Below are 18,392 nucleotides of genomic sequence, written 5' to 3'. Positions count from 1 at the left end.
AAGAAACTCACTAGCTTAAAAAATTGTTTTCGAACCATAAATTCTCGAAAAAAGTTTTGCTAAGCGAGCAACTGCTTTCATGAGTTCTTAAGCAACTTTTTGTAGATTCGATTATTTTTTTCTCCTCAATAATAGAGATGACCGAAAACACCACTTTTCGTTCTGCTCTTCTAATTTGATGAGCCGTTTGAGCAGGCAATGGCGGCTATTAAGAAGTTAAACTCGTGTAGCGCTTCAAGTTGCTTCTCTCTTAGCCTATTTACAAAACTGCTGAACAGCAAAAATAACTTTGGGAAATTGAAGGCATGAAAAGCATTTAGTGAGGAAAGACATTTGAAGGTACCTAAGGAGACAGCAGCGAAGCTGACAAATCCGAGCCATGCGTATGTGTCACTCCTTGGGAATGCGATGACCAGGAGGAGACATAACAGGTCGAAGGAGGACTGAAGTGCCTTCTGGAAAGCGCTGAAGCGACCACATTCCGAAGTATCCACTGATTCTTGGATCATCTGAGTCACTCCCAAATCAAATGTCCACAACCCTGCAACAAAAATAACATTCTGCTTGCTAAAAAAAAACTGGTGCATACTTTGTGAGAAACAGGATAAATTGGAGACTTTCCCTCTTACTATATCCTATTTCAGGATGTTCTTTTTTGTGAGCGGCATTGTCCCTTTTTCGGTGACTATTTTCATGCGTATGGAAGGTTTACTTGCATTGTTTCTGGAGTCGAGATTGGCCAAGTCTGTATCAGCCAGATATGGTTAAATAAGAGCGCTCTAACACAGAGATAAAACGATCACTGCAACCGATCACAATGAAGCCATACACAATAACCCGAAAGTCAAAACTATAAACTCCTTAATTACCCAGATAGTAGTGGATCATATTATTAATCCCCTCCGAGACTTCAAAAGGAAATGACCTTTTGAGTCTTACAAAAGACTCCTCCTCACCCCACCAATTCTCCTCTTCAAGCCGTAAAAATATAGCGCTTATCAGGTGAATTGAAAAAATACAACTATGCATTCCTAGAACATGTGTGACCTTTTGAAAACTATTAATTAAACAATTTAGCAGACAAAAACAGCACAAATAGAAGTCAAATTGCGTGAAAGAAAATTTGCCTTCAAAACCCGAAAATTTGTTCAAATACCAATTTCTCACACTTCTAATCAATTTCATTTCTATAAATTCCAGTGCAACATTTTTCTGACCTGCTCTAGAGAATATGATTCCAATCGCGAACACAATAACAGAGGTGAAATTGAAATCATCGTTGTCATCAAGCCCACTGTTCAGCATTCCTTCACCACCGACATCGGACCCTGCACTGGCATTAACGGACAAATTACCCACATTTGGGGCCATTGTTGTGGCCGAACTCCCGACTGATAGGCCTTTGTCCTGGTTCTGGCTCAACATATGCCAGGGAGAGCCGGGCAGGAAGAATGAGGCGACAGATACGGATACGAATGTAATCTGGATGACACTTCCACACATCGTGGTTTTTGGCAGACCCAGTCTGTTCTTGAGGATTGGAAAGATGATTGTGCCAACCACACCCATAACTGAACCTGAACAAGAATAGGTGCTATAGCTGTACTAACGATATTTAAAATGTAATCGCCCAACGTAGGAGGAAAAAAAGCGCCTAAATCTGGGGGAACAGCTAAAATTCACTACGGGGGCTTCAAATGACGTCATTAGAGGTTATTATATACCACTAATAAAAATTAAGTAAAAAATTAGACAAATTTTGTCGCATTTTTCATTTGACCTTTTGTGAATTACCACCACTTGAGTTCAGCTGCTGCTACTTGTGAATAAGAGAGATATTTAGATCACGCAAAACGAAAAAGTCAAGGACGCAAAAGTCACTCGAAAAGTTCAACCAAAAATTTAGCATAAAAAACATAGCCGGTAGAATTCAAAAATGACTCGAAGAGTCCTCCAATAAAAACTCTTACATAACCTTATCTATTTCAGAAACAGCAAAAAAATAAAAAAAAAACAAAGCAATAAGAAATGGTTGTGTGTGTGTGTGTGTGTGTGTGTGCGTGTGTGTGTGTGTGTGGGGGGGGGATATGCAGGTAGGTAGGTAGGTGATGGGGTGGCAGGTAGGGTACTATAAGGGGTTAGGTTGCTGGTGGCGGTAAGGTAGGTAGCTGGCCTGTAATTTATACAGGTATGAGGACTTATGTGGATCGAAAATTCTCAAAATGACCTTGTACCCTTGAATATCACAAGTCCCTAATTGCAATACATTACAAACTAAGCTACTAGTGAAGCCCAATGTTCGAAAACAGAAGCCAACTTTAAAAAGCAGAGATAAATGTTCGGAAAGAAGAAGAAATTCAAGTCATGAACCTTGATTCAGCTGAAAAAAAAACGTAGTCAAAATAGCGTCAAACTTCGGACGAACTAATAAATTATCTGCAAATACTTTCAGTAGCTAAGTGCAATCAATATCAATTTTAAGCGTCCAAAAGGTTTAGAATAAAATAAATGATCTCTTGAGTTTGTCCATTAGTGCTCAGGAGCTGGACAAAATAAGAAACTGTGACAGACCAACCAAAAAACTCTTTATTTAATGGAATAAGTTTAATTAGCCTGTTATCAATTAAGCTATTTTTACAGGCACTGAGTAATAAAGAATGAGATAAAACAAGAAAACAGGCCATGAGAGATATCCCGTTCGAAGTATTAAGACCAGCTGGCATATTGGTAAAGCACAATTAGCTCGAAAATTGAACATGCGAGTTTGAATCGTGCTGGCTGCTTTTTACAATAGCATCATTCCTCAGATCTGAGTAAATATAAATAGCATATTCTCATAAAACATTTGCGATCACTTCAAACACTCATAGTATAAAATACAAAAAAAAATCAAACGAGAAAAAATGATATTGAAACTAACTGGTGTGCTGTCTGCGATTAAGAGGAGCTTGAGAATGAATTCTGAGTTGCCTCCAACATAAAGAACTAAATATTGAAATAGTTGGTATCGGGTATCTAATAGGCCAACAAGGAAAACTATATTCAGTTAAGAAGATCAGAAGACGGACATAGTAACAAATTTTTTGCTAAAGTGTTTAATTTTTGTTGATACGTATGTCTTCGGAATCAAAAACCATCATCTAAAAACAATAACTGCAAATTGTCCAGCAATTAGTCGGAAAATAGTCGCCATTGATTCCGATAATCCCCCTTGGAATTGATAGAAACGAATAAAAACGGATTGTACAAAACTCCTTGTAAAAAAGAGCTATTTTGATTGAATTTGGTTGTTAGACAGAATTTCGTTGCTTCTTAATGAGAGGATGCAGGGAGCGGCATCCACATCTGTGTACAATAGATCTGATAACTTAGAACGAAATTAAAACAACGATTATCTAAAACTGGTTTTATACCGTTTCTAATTTTGATTTCATTTTTCGTTCATTTTAGAAATCTCTGCCGAGCAACTGCTGTTTAAAACAAAATCCATAAGGATGCAGCAAGAGTGAAACTAGCCTAGAGGAGTCGACAATTTTTTGAGGTAAATTGTCACAAAAAGCGACAACAAGCAAGACATGTCCTGAAATAGGAACGACACAAGTGGAAAACCTGAAAATCTCTCTAAAGGTTCTCGTTAAAAATGTCTTTAAAAGAAACATAACGGAGTCTCTTAAAAGTACGCTGAACACCCAGGTGCAAACTCGGAAGAAGATTTATTGACCACTTGAATCGAAAAACACGAAAATGACCTGAAAAAGACCAGAATTCTCAAAAGACCTGAAAAAACTCATTAAAAATTGTTTTAAAAATTTTGAAACTTAAATCAACCAAACAATTATCTGCATCTAAAGAATACCATCTAATATATACCCAGCGGATTGCTGCAAAAAATAGCCGCTCCCATAACACCAATTGCGATTGAGAAACCAAACGAAACGAAAAAATAAATAGCAATTCGTATTAGAGATGGTACCAAAGACTCATAAGAACAAAATTCAAGCAGTTGGCATATAAAACTGGGTTATATGGTTTTATTTCGTTTCAATCTCGATTTTTTATTGTTCGTTGTTGATTGCTCTGCAATGCAACTGCTGCTTTAAAAATTTCAGCAGATAAATGACACTAGTCTCAAGAAGCCAAAAATATTTGAGGCAAAATGTTGATGTTGAGCAAGCTGGAACGAAGGTAAAATCAAAGATTAAACACAATGCAAGCTGCAAACACGATTTAATGAATTTTCACAGACTAAACAAAAAAAACATAGACAGCATGATTGCCGGAATAGCTGCGAAACAGACTTGCTTGCTGTATCATACAGATAGAAACGGATACATATATAAGATTAAAAAAAGTTATCGACGCCGCTCAACAAACTATGTAAAAAACAGTTAGCGATAAATTAATAACTGAGAAAAACAGGTAAACCTGCCTAAAAACAGTTAAAAATTAGAAAGCGATACTTAAAATTCGAAGAGACTCCTGATGCTAAAGTCTTTAAAAACCTTTAAAATAGGGGTAGCCCAACAAAAACAAATTTAACCTGAAATTAGTGAGAACCAAGATAAAAACTACTCAAACTACAAGTGAACAAAAAATTTCGCTCGCTTAAGGAATTTTTTTACAGTTCATTTTCTCGCGACCACGGAGACAGGGGTAGGACCAAAATATCCTCGTTCACCCCTAGACAATTGATTGACAGAATTAACATTCAAAATAAGGGATAAGTACGGTTTAAAGAAAGCATTTTTGGGGTGAAAAATTTGCAGGGTCAAAAGATGTAGTGGAAAAAAATGTATAATGTAAAAATATGGGAGTTGAATGAATGGGGGTGAAAAGAAGCAGAACCTGTATAGTAACATACCATTGTATGAAGTATAGTTTATTAGTATAGTTTATTAGTATTTGTAAGTGAAGTACTGACTTGCAGCCATAGTGATGGAGATGTAGCTCTCTGAGAATCCCTGCAGCATCATGTAGCCATTTGTGACAGAACTGAAGTTCAACACAGTCAGGTACAACATGGCCAGAGCTAAACATATGAAACCAGTTAATAAGATGTCAAGCCAATCATGTCATCAATTTTTCACTCGGTACACGTTTTAATCTTCGCGCTGTACTGAAAATTGTACCTAAAAGATCAAGTTCTTTAACTAATTTTATGTTTTTTTTTTTACAAATTGACATATAAAATTATTACATAATTTTACATAATCATATATTCCTAACTGTATATTGCCTTTTTTACCATTTGCATTTCATTATTGTGTATTAGAGGAAATCAACAATGTTTTTTTAACATAACCGACCATGTTTGGACGAATTGTTCTGAACAGCAGTGGGAGACTTGTAACCTAATTATGTCGAGAGAGAAGAGCTGAGAGTTATTGGAGCCTTTTTTACGGACACAAATAAACGCACGGGCGTTAAAAAAAACGGTTTTTCGCTTCATAAAAAGGATTTTAAATGATGTTCTCAAGTATCACACGGTTCAATAAGTGGAAAACTTATATTGTTCATATTTTTGGAGACGTTATGGTTGAAAATGGTTCCCAGTTGTGCACTTATTCCAAGTGAGATTACACAAGATCTCAAATGGGACACATCTGCTATAAACAGACCCCTATCACATCAAAATGAACAACAAGACGCATTGTTAGAGATCACAAAAGCGTCACTTTTATGAGTGCAACCCAAACTAGAACCAACTAGCAAATATACTCGAGAGCAGTGGGTAGAAATCTTTAAAATACAATTCCAAATTCCCATGTGCATTGGGACACATTTTGTTTGAAAGAAGCCGAAAGGTAAACAAATTCTTTTCGCGAAAAAAATACGAGTTTTATTTTCTGATTGCATCAAAACCACAGACAGCTCCAAATCTACCGTCAAACAGCAAAGCAGTTGGAAACCAAAGCATCAATTATATGTGACCCCTGTAAACAGCAAACACTTTTATACAAATTTAGTTTTTGTCCAAGGAAAATTAAAAACCCAAAATTATATTGACATCCTGCAATTCTCAATTGGGATCGTTTCCGTTTGTCCTCCCCCAGCCTAGTGGGTGCATATTATTTGCACCCCCCAGAAGCACGTGCAATATTTTTACATACTGATTTACGATGTAATGACACGTGCTCCGTAATTGGGGGGAGCATAACGTACTGGGGGGGGGGGGGGGGGGGGGGCACAAACGAAAAAGATCCTCAATTGATCAAAAGATCCTCAATTGATCAACAAACTAATTCTTTTTATGCATAGTTCAACACGATAATGAAACCTCTCACACTGCATTCACTGGTAGAAAATTTTTGCGAAACAGCGGAATTCGAACGCAGGTTGATATGTCGCCGGATTAGCGACAACATACAGAGAAAACTACCCAACTTCAACTAGTGCCAAAAACTAAAACAGGATATACGCTAACGTGGCTACGATTTCAGCGAGTTATTCGAGACCAATCAATGCTTGTCCTAGATTTTATGATTTTTTAACGCAAAATTAAAGCCTGAAACTTATCTTCCTGTAAAAATGTTTCTAGATTTTTTGAATTTTTATTTTTGTCAAGAAGTGTAGACAAATATTAGAATTCAATTAAATTGAAACCAATTTTGCCGCTTTTCTCATTAGATTTTTAGTATAATAAAGCGCCAATTTCACTGAGCTGCCTAAAATGCGGAACGTCCCGATATAGATCACATATAACTGAAAAAATATCAAGGAAAAAATGTTTAATATAGACCAACAGAGCATACACAATCGATGAAGTTAATGTTGGACACTTAATCAAGTACTATAATCATCTCAAAACAGGGGCTGGAAACATCAAGATTGCCCCTTTTCTTAAACATAGACGACAGATTGCCGGATAATAGCCGCGATAGACGCTTGTGGCCTTCCATGAAATTAAACAACTAAAGAAACTAAAGAAACAAGATAGACAGATTGAATACCAGTCCACTAGACTTAATAGACCACTTTAATAGACCACTAGACTTTTTGGTTAGATTCGGAATTTCATTTTTATGAGACATATTCTCTACAAGGAAACATAACTGACTAAACGTCGGAGGAATTGCTCTCGAACGGCTAGTGGGAGCTCTAATCAATTGCAACCTGCTTCATTCGGGGAAGGGGGAGGGGAGCCTAAATGGGACTAAGAAGTTCAATAATTGCTATGAACTTCGTTCAAGAGCAATTAAAAGGCCCTTAGGGAGCTTTTTCAAAATTAATATTCACAATCAAAAACTCAAGACCCTAATTAATTAAAACCCAAGACCCACTCAAGAATTAGGGCATATACGTTTGGCAGTACTTCGATGCACACTACTGACCTTTAACTAGAAAGTGTTCATAAAATTTAAAGTTCATTAAGCGAGTTCAGAAGTCATTTTTTTTAAGTGAGGTGAGTCACGCAATAGACTTGAAAGCAAAACAAAAGAATTCACGCACCCAAATATTAACTGCAAAGCAGTAGAAATCACCTAAATTGAAAAAGTTAATTTCAAGAAGTTAGGAAGAATCGTCGATGGAGACGACGAATTAAAAAAAAACATGGCAGGAGGGGTCCTGAAATACAATCCAAAGACATGAATAAAATACTTAGAAGTACTCTACCTGACCAGCAGATTAATTGGACACAGCCAGCCAAAACACAAACAAAATCATCTCAAAGTTGAAAAACTAAAATAACAAACAAATTAAATAAAAAAACACTCATTGCTAAAAACTCTTGATGCTTTTACCCCGAACGCAAAATTTGATCCCTTTAAATATACCTATTTCAAAAAAAGTTCAAAATCAAACTGTGTCTCTGAAATGGGTTCAGTATTACATCTGAAAGAACTGAAAAAAGTGCATTGGCCCTTGAAGATCGATTAACCCAGAAAACGACAGAAAAATTCAAAACTGAAACCAATTGCAAATTTTAATGAAATGTTGCTGAAAATTGTGACATTAATATTTTCAGAACCATTTTTGTGTCTCTAGAGGATATCCAGTAACTCAATTCCAAGCCTTCAAAAATTCGTTGGCTCATAAAGACCGATAAACTAGGTAACAGACATAAATTTTTAGAAAAAACAACAAATTTTATCAAAAATAGAACTTCTTTCTATTAAAATGTTGAAAATCATTCCAGTGCTCCTAGCAACTATGTACTAACATACTATCAAACCCTAGAGCAGGTTACCTGGCTACCGAGGCAAGAAAAGACAAATGTTTAGAAAAAAAACTCGAAAAAGGCAAATTTTATCAAAAATTTTCTAAAATTCGAGGAGTTAATTCGTTGGAAACAATTCGATTGACAATAACAATAACAACCATGCAGCAACTTCTTATCAGAGCGTTGAATAGGTTTTCTGGCCCTTGAGGCTGGACAAAAATCAAAAATTGAAAAAAAGTTTTGGAAAAAACTTGAAACTTAAGATTTTATCAAAAAAAATGATACAATTTGAGACATTAAAAAGTTGAAAACCAATCCGTTGCTACTAGAAGCGATGCAGTGCCCCATAAACAAACAATAAAGGAGATTCCCTGGCCCCTGAGGCTGGAAAACTCCAAAAATGACAAAAAATTTTAAGAAACTTGAAGAAATTGCAACAATTAGTATCATTTTGCGTGTTTGTGTTTGTAGTACCAAAATATATAGCTCATAAAATGGTCATAACAACAAACTTTGTCTCGCAAAAGACCTTCATCAACTTTGAAAAACTAGTAAAGTCCACTTTGGGCCTCTGATGAAACTTAATGCCCGCTGGGCTTTACCTGTTTATCCCGTTTTGAAAAATCAAAGTCAATGAAAACTGTGTGAAAAAAAACAGCGCACCAATATAATCCACATTCTTTGGATTGAAAAAAAAACACGATGTCCCCAATAATACCCGCTATCGCTTCGCGGCTATTAATTAAATTAAGCTTCCTGGGCGGTTTCGGTGAAGAGTACACTTATACAATAGTGAAGCTCTAGCAGAACTTCATTCTAATTCAAGGCCCCAATGCTTGGCCAGTTTATCCTGTTTCTAAGGACAAAAGTCAAAACGATTAGACGACAAAGGTCCCAAAAATTACAACAAAAAAAGCAAGAGGCCCAAAACAATTGACACAAACAAATTTACAAAATTACAACAATCACAGTTCAACAACTGCTTCAAACTTTGTTCCAGATAAGTTAATCAGGCGCCTACTCGATGACAAATTTCTGTGACGCACAACTGACGTCGATATCATTCTATCAAAGGGGGGTGGGGTCATCAGCTGCATCGGGTGAGAGGGGGGTGCCAAATATGATGAAACAAATGCGCCTTACCAAGTCCCGCATATTTGACAGTATATGAGTTGAAGACACGAAAGCCATCTCTGTATGCTAGGAAGAAGAAGAGCAACTTGTTGCATGTTGTCTGTCCAAATGAGGAACCCTTTTCATCTTTTCCTGTTCTCTCCATAGGCTCACGCTCCCTAAATTCCATCAGTTTTTTAACCCAAAATACATTACTACACGGAGATAGGCTACACGAGATTTGATCCAACGCCGAAATACACAATGCAATAATACAAATTATGTTGCTTAGGTGTAATTAAGCTAAATTAGTTATAATTCAGGTCGATTTTTTTCTGTGTCGAAAAGGAACATCATTAATAATCGGGCGTAATCCACGTCAAATTGAAGCAATGGCGACTTTTTGATTTAATATTCCAAAATTTTGTCTATAATTAACTTGACTGTCTGCAGTTACCAAGTTGATTATTTCAGATTACCAGTTTTTAAAAACTATGCTAAATTGGCTTCTATTTTATTTTAACTATAGAGTAAAAAAAATGAGTATATTTTGGGTATTTTGGCATTGGGTATATCGTCCTCACACTCTTTAATTACATAGTCTAATGATAGCATCAAAACTTCGAGCAACGACCATGCAAACCCTATCATAACAAGTAAAGATTGCTAATGTATTGCCAAAAAAAACTTAACATTCGAAAATTTGCCCAGAGTATCAAGATTGTGCACATCTTAACAGCACATTTCAAGTTTCTTAAAAAAACGTAATCGCGAAAAGTTTAGAGATTTATACTTAATTTAAAAATCTAACATCAATCATCAATATTAAATTAAAGTTCTTGCTTCAATTGAAAAAAAATTTAGGTCTTTTATGAATACTTGAGCTATAAGCATCCCTGCTGTTTATAAAGGCTAAGTTGGTAAAAGCGGTTTTAAAGAATAAAATAGTTTTGTCCGCATCTCTTATAAAGACTCGAATGATTAATAGAACATCACAGCCGTAATGTCCCCTGAACAAGGCATGCAATCAAACATCCAAGCAATATACTCAATTCAGAATAACAGAAAAGAACCAACAGACAATCAATAGTAACCCATTCAGAAACTCCCTCACTAAGAGCAATTCTGACCATGGGAAAATATGTCTAGAGCCACCACGCAAAAGAATACTTTCCGAAATCATTCCCCAAGCAGTACGCTATTTTAATGCTTCCATGATACTTTTCCCAATCCTTAACAACAAACTAACACGTGATCAGGGCGCTCTTAAATCAGCCCAAAAACTTTCATCGTTAGTTGAGTTATGCGCTTCAGAATTTATGAGCTTAAGTATGATAAATAGTATATCGCTGGTCTGAGCTGTTTGGGGGGGGGGGGGGTGTTTTTTAGTTTTTTATTAAACTATGAACCAACCCATAATTATCTTGACCCATAAAAACTAAGAACAAACCCATAAAAAAATTATCTTGACCATGTTATCTCAGAATACCTCGTGATAATATTTCATCGGAACTTCATTGCTTCCACTGCATTATTTCCAAAGATTTGAAATAATTCTCAATTTTGTTCTCAATTATCTCAACTCAAATAAATATCTGTTGATGTCGATTTGTAACTAAGAATGTGTCGCATTTTGCATTTATAGAAAAATTTCACGAAGTATTTCACTTCATAACTGTTTCGGAGAGGGGTGTTGGTTGGTCAACCTAATCTCTCGCATTTCCGTAATAGCCAGTTGCGTCTTTCCCATCATAGCCCCCCCCCCCCCCCCCCCGCTTAGTGTTCAGATAGCCTATATAGCCCCCAACACGGTAAATATACCATAATGGGGGTTATAATTTCATGGGGGGGGGGGGGGGCTATAATGGGAATGACCCCCCAAAGTCTACCACAATTCTCTAATGAACTATGTTGTGATGTTTAATACCTCAACGCAACGTTTGACACGTCAAAGCGAGTGGTTCTCTCAAGCAGCATACTCTCGGCCAGCGCAGCCGAATCTTCATAGAACTCATCACCAGGATGACTACTGGCGCAGCTTAGAGGTCGTTGACCTCTACTGACCCCTACACGACTCTCTTGGGGTCTAGAGATGACTTGATTGTCGACCACGAATGAGGTAGTGGCCATGTTAGTGGCAAATGGATTATTAGAAGAGCCTGTACCAACCTGGCGGCTATTTAACAATACACAGTAATAGTCAGTACATTAGTTTCCAGATTAATACATAAAAAAGCATGGAATGCCAGGCCTCTCAAAGAGCAAATGAAATGAACTAACACTCTGTAGTATAATTACATAATAATTGTGATTGAAGTTCTATTATTGGATCAATGGCGTATTAAGTAAGCACTAAATTAGCTTTAATCCACTCTGGTTACAAAAACGAAAGTTTCATCATCACCCTACGACGAAATAAATTGTTAACGTCCCATGAAACTACAAGTTAGACTACCATATCTGAAACGGTAGACTACAAAATTTCGCCACCCTTTTCTTGCCACTTTTTCTATGAGAAACTGTTGAGTCCAATACTTAAAAGAGCGACGCAAACTTGTCAATTGTTGTAATCGCAACGAAACTGGATTAAAAAGAACCACACTGTTATTAACCTCACAAAAATAAAACTCAATTTCACTTACAATCTGATAAATTCTCGATGGCGATAACAACTTTGTGGTAAAATTAACCTTTGATTGAAAATCTTTCAGTTGAAATATGTGCAGCTCTTCCTCAACTATTATTCTTAAATGATTGGAATATTTAATTGCAAACAACAGACGCGCAAATCAATGCCTCCACTCAAATCGTCTTCCAGTATTCACAAATCGAACTAATTAGCAGCCTTCACTTCAGAATAAGGTTGATAAAAAACATACCCAGCAGATCGCCGGAAAATAGCAGCCATTAATTCCCATAGCCCCAATAGATTGGAAAAAAAATGGTTTTTTTGAAAAAATAAGTGCGTTCTACTTTGATTAGATTTCATAGTCAGACACACTCATGTCAGACCAGAGAAGTCAAAAAAAATTCACGTAAAATGTCGAACTAAGAATGTGTCGCATTTTGCATTTATAGAAAAATTTCACGAAGTATTTCACTTCATAACTGTTTCGGAGAGGGGTGTTGGGTGGTCAACCTGATCTCTCGCATTTCCGTAATAGCCAGTTGCGTCTTTCCCATCATAGCTCCCCCCCCCCCCCCGCTTAGTGTTCAGATAGCCTATATAGCCCCCAACACGGTAAATATACCATAATGGGGGTTATAATTTCATGGGGGCTATAATGGGGATGACCCCCAAGTCTACCACAATTCTCTAATGAACTATGCTGTGATGTTACCTCAAGGCAACGTTTGACACGTCAAAGCGAGTGGTTCTCTCAAGCAGCATACTCTCGGCCAGCGCAGCCGAATCTTCATAGAACTCATCACCAGGATGACTACTGGCGCAGCTTAGAGGTCGTTGACCTCTACTGACCCCTACACGACTCTCTTGGGGTCTAGAGATGACTTGATTGTCGACCACGAATGAGGTAGTGGCCATGTTAGTGGCAAATGGATTATTAGAAGAGCCTGTACCAACCTGGTGGCTATTTAACAATACACAGTAATAGTCACTACATTAGTTTCCAGATTAATACATAAAAAAGCATGGAATGCCAGGCCTCTCAAAGAGCAAATGAAATGAACGAACACTCTGTAGTATAATTACATAATAATTGTGATTGAAGTTCTATTATTGGATCAATGGCGTATTAAGTAAGCACTAAATTAGCTTTAATCCACTCTGGTTACAAAAACGAAAGTTTCATCATCACCCTACGACGAAATAAATTGTTAACGTCCCATGAAACTACAAGTTAGACTACCATATCTGAAACGGTAGACTACAAAATTTCGCCACCCTTTTCTTGCCACTTTTTCTATGAGAAACTGCTGAGTCCAATACTTAAAAGAGCGACGCAAACTTGTCAATTGTTGTAATCGCAACGAAACTGGATTAAAAAGAACCACACTGTTATTAACCTCACAAAAATAAAACTCAATTTCACTTACAATCTGATAAATTCTCGATGGCGATAACAACTTTGTGGTAAAATTAACCTTTGATTGAAACTCTTTCAGTTGAAATAAGTGTAGCTCTTCCTCAACTATTATTCTTAAATGATTGAAATATTTAATTGCAAACAACAGACGCGCAAATCAATGCCTCCACTCAAATCGTCTTCCAGTATTCACAAATCGAACTAATTAGCAGCCTTCACATCAGAATAAGGTTGATAAAAAACATACCCAGCAGATCGCCGGAAAATAGCAGCCATTAATTCCCATAGCCCCAATAGATTGGAAAATGGTTTTTTTTTGAAAAAATAAGTGCGTTCTACTTTGATTAGATTTCATAGTCAGACACACTCATGTCAGACTGGAGAAGTCAAAAAAATTTCACGTAAAATGTCGAACAAGCTGTGATCTGAGGTAAAGCCAACCAAATTTTCGTTCTGCGAAGTCAAAAAATATAGCAGGACAAGTCCTGAATTACAAACCAAAAGAAAAATCTGAAAAACTGACTGTCAAAACTTTTACAAACACCAGCCTTTGATTGTTAACAGAGCACATGACCCAAAAACAACAGCAGAGCAGAAAAAAAGTATTTTCACGTGAAATTAATAAAACTTGTGCCCATATTCTCAAATCTTTGAGCAAAGCAAACTAATAAACGCTAAAAAACACAAAAAGTCGCGTGAGAAAAAAAGACCTATAAGAAAATTTTTAAGAGACAAGACCACAAGAAAGGCTACAAAAACATTCTAGACTGGAAAATCAACTATTATTTTTTGAAAACAAATGGTGTCAAAATTATCGGAAACGATTGCTTTGAACTCGAGCGACTCATCAGAATCACTTATGTCTCATTAGCAACCGATTAAAACCGCCAATAATGAGATTAAGTGACAATACAATAAAAAATACAAAATAGGCCTGCTATAAAACAGAGACAACCGGCGTAATGAGTACCTCTTTAGCTTTCAATCTCAATCGTGATTACAAGCACAACTCAGCAAAAATTCAGGAAAACGTCGAGCTTGAATAAATTACGCAAGAACTCAAAAAAAGCGTCAGAGAACGAATGAAAAACAAAGAGTACTGCTATATAGCTACGCTCAGCTGACAGTTTCGCGGCTGTTATGAAATGATCAAGCCGCTTAACAAAAAACCTGCTGTCTATTAAATCACGTCACTTCAATGAAAATACAAGAAGATGAAACAATCAACTAGGTTCAGCCGAATCTCTCCCAAACGACAAGGGGGCTCAATTGGGGAGGAGGCTTACTGCAGCTGGTGAGTGGATAAAAAGGCAGGGACGTGCTTTTTAGAACCACTTCTTAGAAATTGAAATGAAAAACAAAACCAATTTTGGCGCACTTTTGATTTAACTTTTAGTAGTAAAACATAACCGACTAAACGTCGGAAGAATTGCTCTTGAACGACTAGTGGGAGCTCTAATCAATTGCAACCTGCTTCAGTCGGGGGGGGGGGGGGGAGCCTAAATGGGACTAAGAAGTTCTATAGTGGGCTTCGAATAACCACATTAGAGGTTAACATATACCACTATTAAGATTTAAAGTAAAAAATGACACCAGTTTCGGCGCACTTTTCATTTCAGATCACGCGAAATGCAAAAAGTCAAGGGCGCAAAAGTCACTCGAAAAGTCAAAATTGTCAAGCGAAAATTTTGCATAAAAAAAGACACGTTTACAATAATTGCTATGAACTACGTTCAAGAGCAATTAAACAAATTTAACCTGGAATTAGTTAGAACCAAGAAGAAATCTGCTCAAACTAAATTAAAAAATTTCGCTCGCTTAGAGAATGTTATTTCGCTCGCTTGCTTTTCGAATTAAGTTAGCGGCTTAAATTCTGAATGAGCGCAATTTAGAACACGCAAATGAAGCGTGATAAAAGTGACATGAAAAATCCGTCAAGCAAAAAATGGCACAAAAAGATCAACATAGCTGGCAGATTGCCAGAAAATAGCCGCAATAGATTCGTAGATCGGCAGTCTAAGAAAACAGTAAAAAGACAGACCAAAAAAAAATTCGTCTTTTCATTGAAGGCTGATCTGTTACAATTTGATTAAAAATCTGTATAAGTTATTGCTGCCTCTATTAGCTGATCTTAAATAACCTTCAATTAGAGTGACACACACCCATTTGACCTTATCTCTTCGAATTAAAGTAAATAAAAGTCAATTTCAAAGTGAGGAAGTCATTTTTCAGAGTGAGGTAAGTCAAGTGTGACCAAAAATTTAATCACGCGCATGAACAAAAAAACTCGCTCCACTAAGAGCGAAAAATGACGTCACACATGCAATTTAGTTGAAATTGCATGAACGAATGAACGAAAAGAGACTGTGACGTCACATGGTCGTAACAAAAATCATAACGACGAAATAAAAAACATAGCCGGAAGAATTCCGGAAGCGACTCGAAGCATCAAAACTTCACTAACAAAACCGTAAGTGCAGCGGAAGCCACTACTTTTTGTATTAAACCATTAACTCACTGCCTCTACAGGTCTGCTCTAAAAATTGGTGAAACTTAAACCACTGTCACCAAGAGAAACAAAATGCAGCAAAAATTTATATCATTGAAAACGCTTGGTAACGTTAAAAAAACCTAAATAAAAATGGTCAAAGAAACCTAAAGTGGTCAAAGAATTGATAGACTGAAAAAGCTGACACGGTTATCAATAGCCCTCAAATAATTCATGATTTTAATCTGAAAAGATCGCGAAAGCAAACGGCAGATAATAATCTTAGAAACTAAGTTAAATCTTTTCAAAACAGAAAGCTCAAAATTAAGAATCAGAAAACACCTATACTTACACTTCTAATCACTGCAAATAAGGCAAAAAACAACACACACTTGTTCCTTGTTGTACATGTGCTAGACAACATGACTTCATACTAATTCAAAAATTAAATTGATCATAGAAAAGACATAAGCAGCAGAAGAATATTCAAAGGCAAAAAATCTTTTAATTTAATACCAAGGCCGGAAGAAAGTTGCAGTAAATAGTCTTAAGTGGAAATTGCGGGAAAAGCTTGCTATCAAACTCTCAGTACTGCCTTATGTTGAATGAAATCAAATACAAACTAAAGAAATGACGAAAATCTAAGAAAAAGCTGAAATCATTCATTTTTAACAGCTGAAAAAATCAATATACCAAAAATAAATGTAGGTGCCAGGACAAGGATCGAAAGATGCTAACTAGAATGTGAAGAATATGGTCACAATGTAAGGAACACCGTAACAAAAACACATTCTTGATTTTTTTGAAAGTTAAAAATCAATGAAAAATTCAAGAAAAGCGAATACATTTCATCGTTCGGCTTGCAAGACAAATAAAAGATAACTAATCATCCGATACAAAGATCTATTCTCCTGAAGAGAACAAAAAATAGGAAAAAAAGCAGAATTCATAAATATGAAAAATTGAAACATTTTGCAAAAAAAAATGGTCAAAAAACTTTCAAGACAGCATTTATGGAAAAGTGTTAACTATTTTTCAAAAACCTAACGCCAAAAAATGATTGATTTTTTATTGAAACTAAATTAAAGTCCCTCATGTAGCACAAAAAGACTATTTCTAGCGATTACAACCAAAATACAAACAAAAAAACTGACGAAAATCGGAAAAAAAACTACCAAAATCGGATTAGCGTATGTAAATTTTATAATACAAAATTACATCGAGGTAGAAAGAGGCGTTGAGGATATGAATTATCAAAGAGAAGTTGCCATATTAACTGATTTTTGACAAAAAGACGGTTAAAAGATCCAAAAATGAAGAAATTAATAGAAAAAAAGCCAATAATTAACTAAAAAATCAAGAAATATGTGCCAATTTTCAACTTGAAACGCATTTTCAGGCTCTGCAAAAAAAACAGTGGAATCAATTTCCGAGGTTGACATTTTAACATAGTATTGAATAAACTTTATTTCTATAAGAACCCAAATTAAAAGCAAAAAAATTGGGCCACAGTCCAAAAAACGGCTAAAAACGGTTATCTATATGTCCCATTCAGTCAAAAACTACTTTGCAAAGTCAAAGTCATTCACTAAACGAAGCGCATGATCAAAAAACTTCTCTCGCTTAGCGAAAATCTGTTCACCGAGACAGCTTTTCTCACTTTCGCTTTTAGGTCAAAATGCCGCGTGAACAAATCTACTTCCTGTAAAAAAAAAAGACCGAGAGAAAACCAATACTCCTCTTCGAGTCGTAAAAAAACCAAGAGAAGGCCAATAATAGCCCCAGCTATCGTTGTGCGCCTATTAACAAGACCAACATAATTGATACAAAATTTGTTTGAGATCAATTGACAAACCTTTCTGTTCTATCTTCCGAGAAGAAAATGTAAAAAAAAGTATTGAGCGTGAGAGGAAAAGACAGTATTTAATCTATGAAAGAACTACATTTTCATTATTACAGTCTAGGAACATAGCTGGCAGATTGCCAGAAAATAGCCGCAATGATTCGTAGATCGGCAGTCTAAACAAAACAGTAAAAAAGACAGACCAAAAAAATTTATCTTTTCATTGAAGGCTGATCTATTATATTTTGATTAAAAATCTGTATAAGTTATTGCTGCCTCTATTAGCTGATCTCAAATAACCTTCATTTAGAGTGATACACACCCATTTGACCTTATCTCTTTGAATTAAAGTAAATAAAAGTCAATTTCAAAGTGAGGAAGTCACTTTTGAGAGTGAGGTAAGTCAAGTGTGACCAAAAATTTAATCACGCGCATGAACAAAAAAACTCGCTCCACTAAGAGCGAAAAATGACGTTACACATGCAATTCAATTGAAATTGCATGAACGAATGAACAAAAAATGGCTGTGACGTCATATGGTCGTAACAAAAATCATGACGACGATATAAAAAAACATAGCAGGACAAGTCCTGACGTACAATTCAAAGAATTTTCATTGACTAAACAGAAAACTAGACCTAGAACGGACTATGAATGGATTGGAAAAACCATTTAGAAAAAAATCTGATCCAAAAAATCGAAAAAACTGTAAAAATCAAAGTGAAATTGCCGCATGTGAAC

The 18,392-nt window shown here is 36.1% G+C and overlaps 1 protein-coding gene across 1 annotated transcript in view; it reads right to left on the bottom strand.

Moving 5' to 3' along the window:
• Positions 1–331: 331 nt before the first annotated feature.
• The window catches only part of LOC142358169 (solute carrier family 40 member 1-like), a gene marked incomplete at its 3' end in the record, with an annotated part of 49,122 nt that continues 31,061 nt past the window's right edge, over positions 332–18,392 (bottom strand). Inside the window, exons 7-11 of the mRNA XM_075409629.1 lie at positions 11,202–11,450; positions 9,305–9,453; positions 4,922–5,029; positions 1,218–1,577; positions 332–541 (exon numbers count right to left, since the gene is read on the bottom strand). Coding sequence (XP_075265744.1) covers positions 332–541; positions 1,218–1,577; positions 4,922–5,029; positions 9,305–9,453; positions 11,202–11,450 — 1,076 coding nt within the window. The remainder of the gene's footprint in view (positions 542–1,217; positions 1,578–4,921; positions 5,030–9,304; positions 9,454–11,201; positions 11,451–18,392) is intronic.

This window comes from Convolutriloba macropyga, unplaced genomic scaffold (assembly GCF_964194025.1).
Source record: "Convolutriloba macropyga unplaced genomic scaffold, txConMacr16.3 SCAFFOLD_729, whole genome shotgun sequence".
In the NCBI taxonomy this organism is placed as follows: Eukaryota; Metazoa; Xenacoelomorpha; order Acoela; family Convolutidae; genus Convolutriloba; species Convolutriloba macropyga.
The sequence above is the reverse complement of the archived record's forward strand: the minus strand, read 5'-3'. Positions and strand labels throughout refer to the sequence as shown.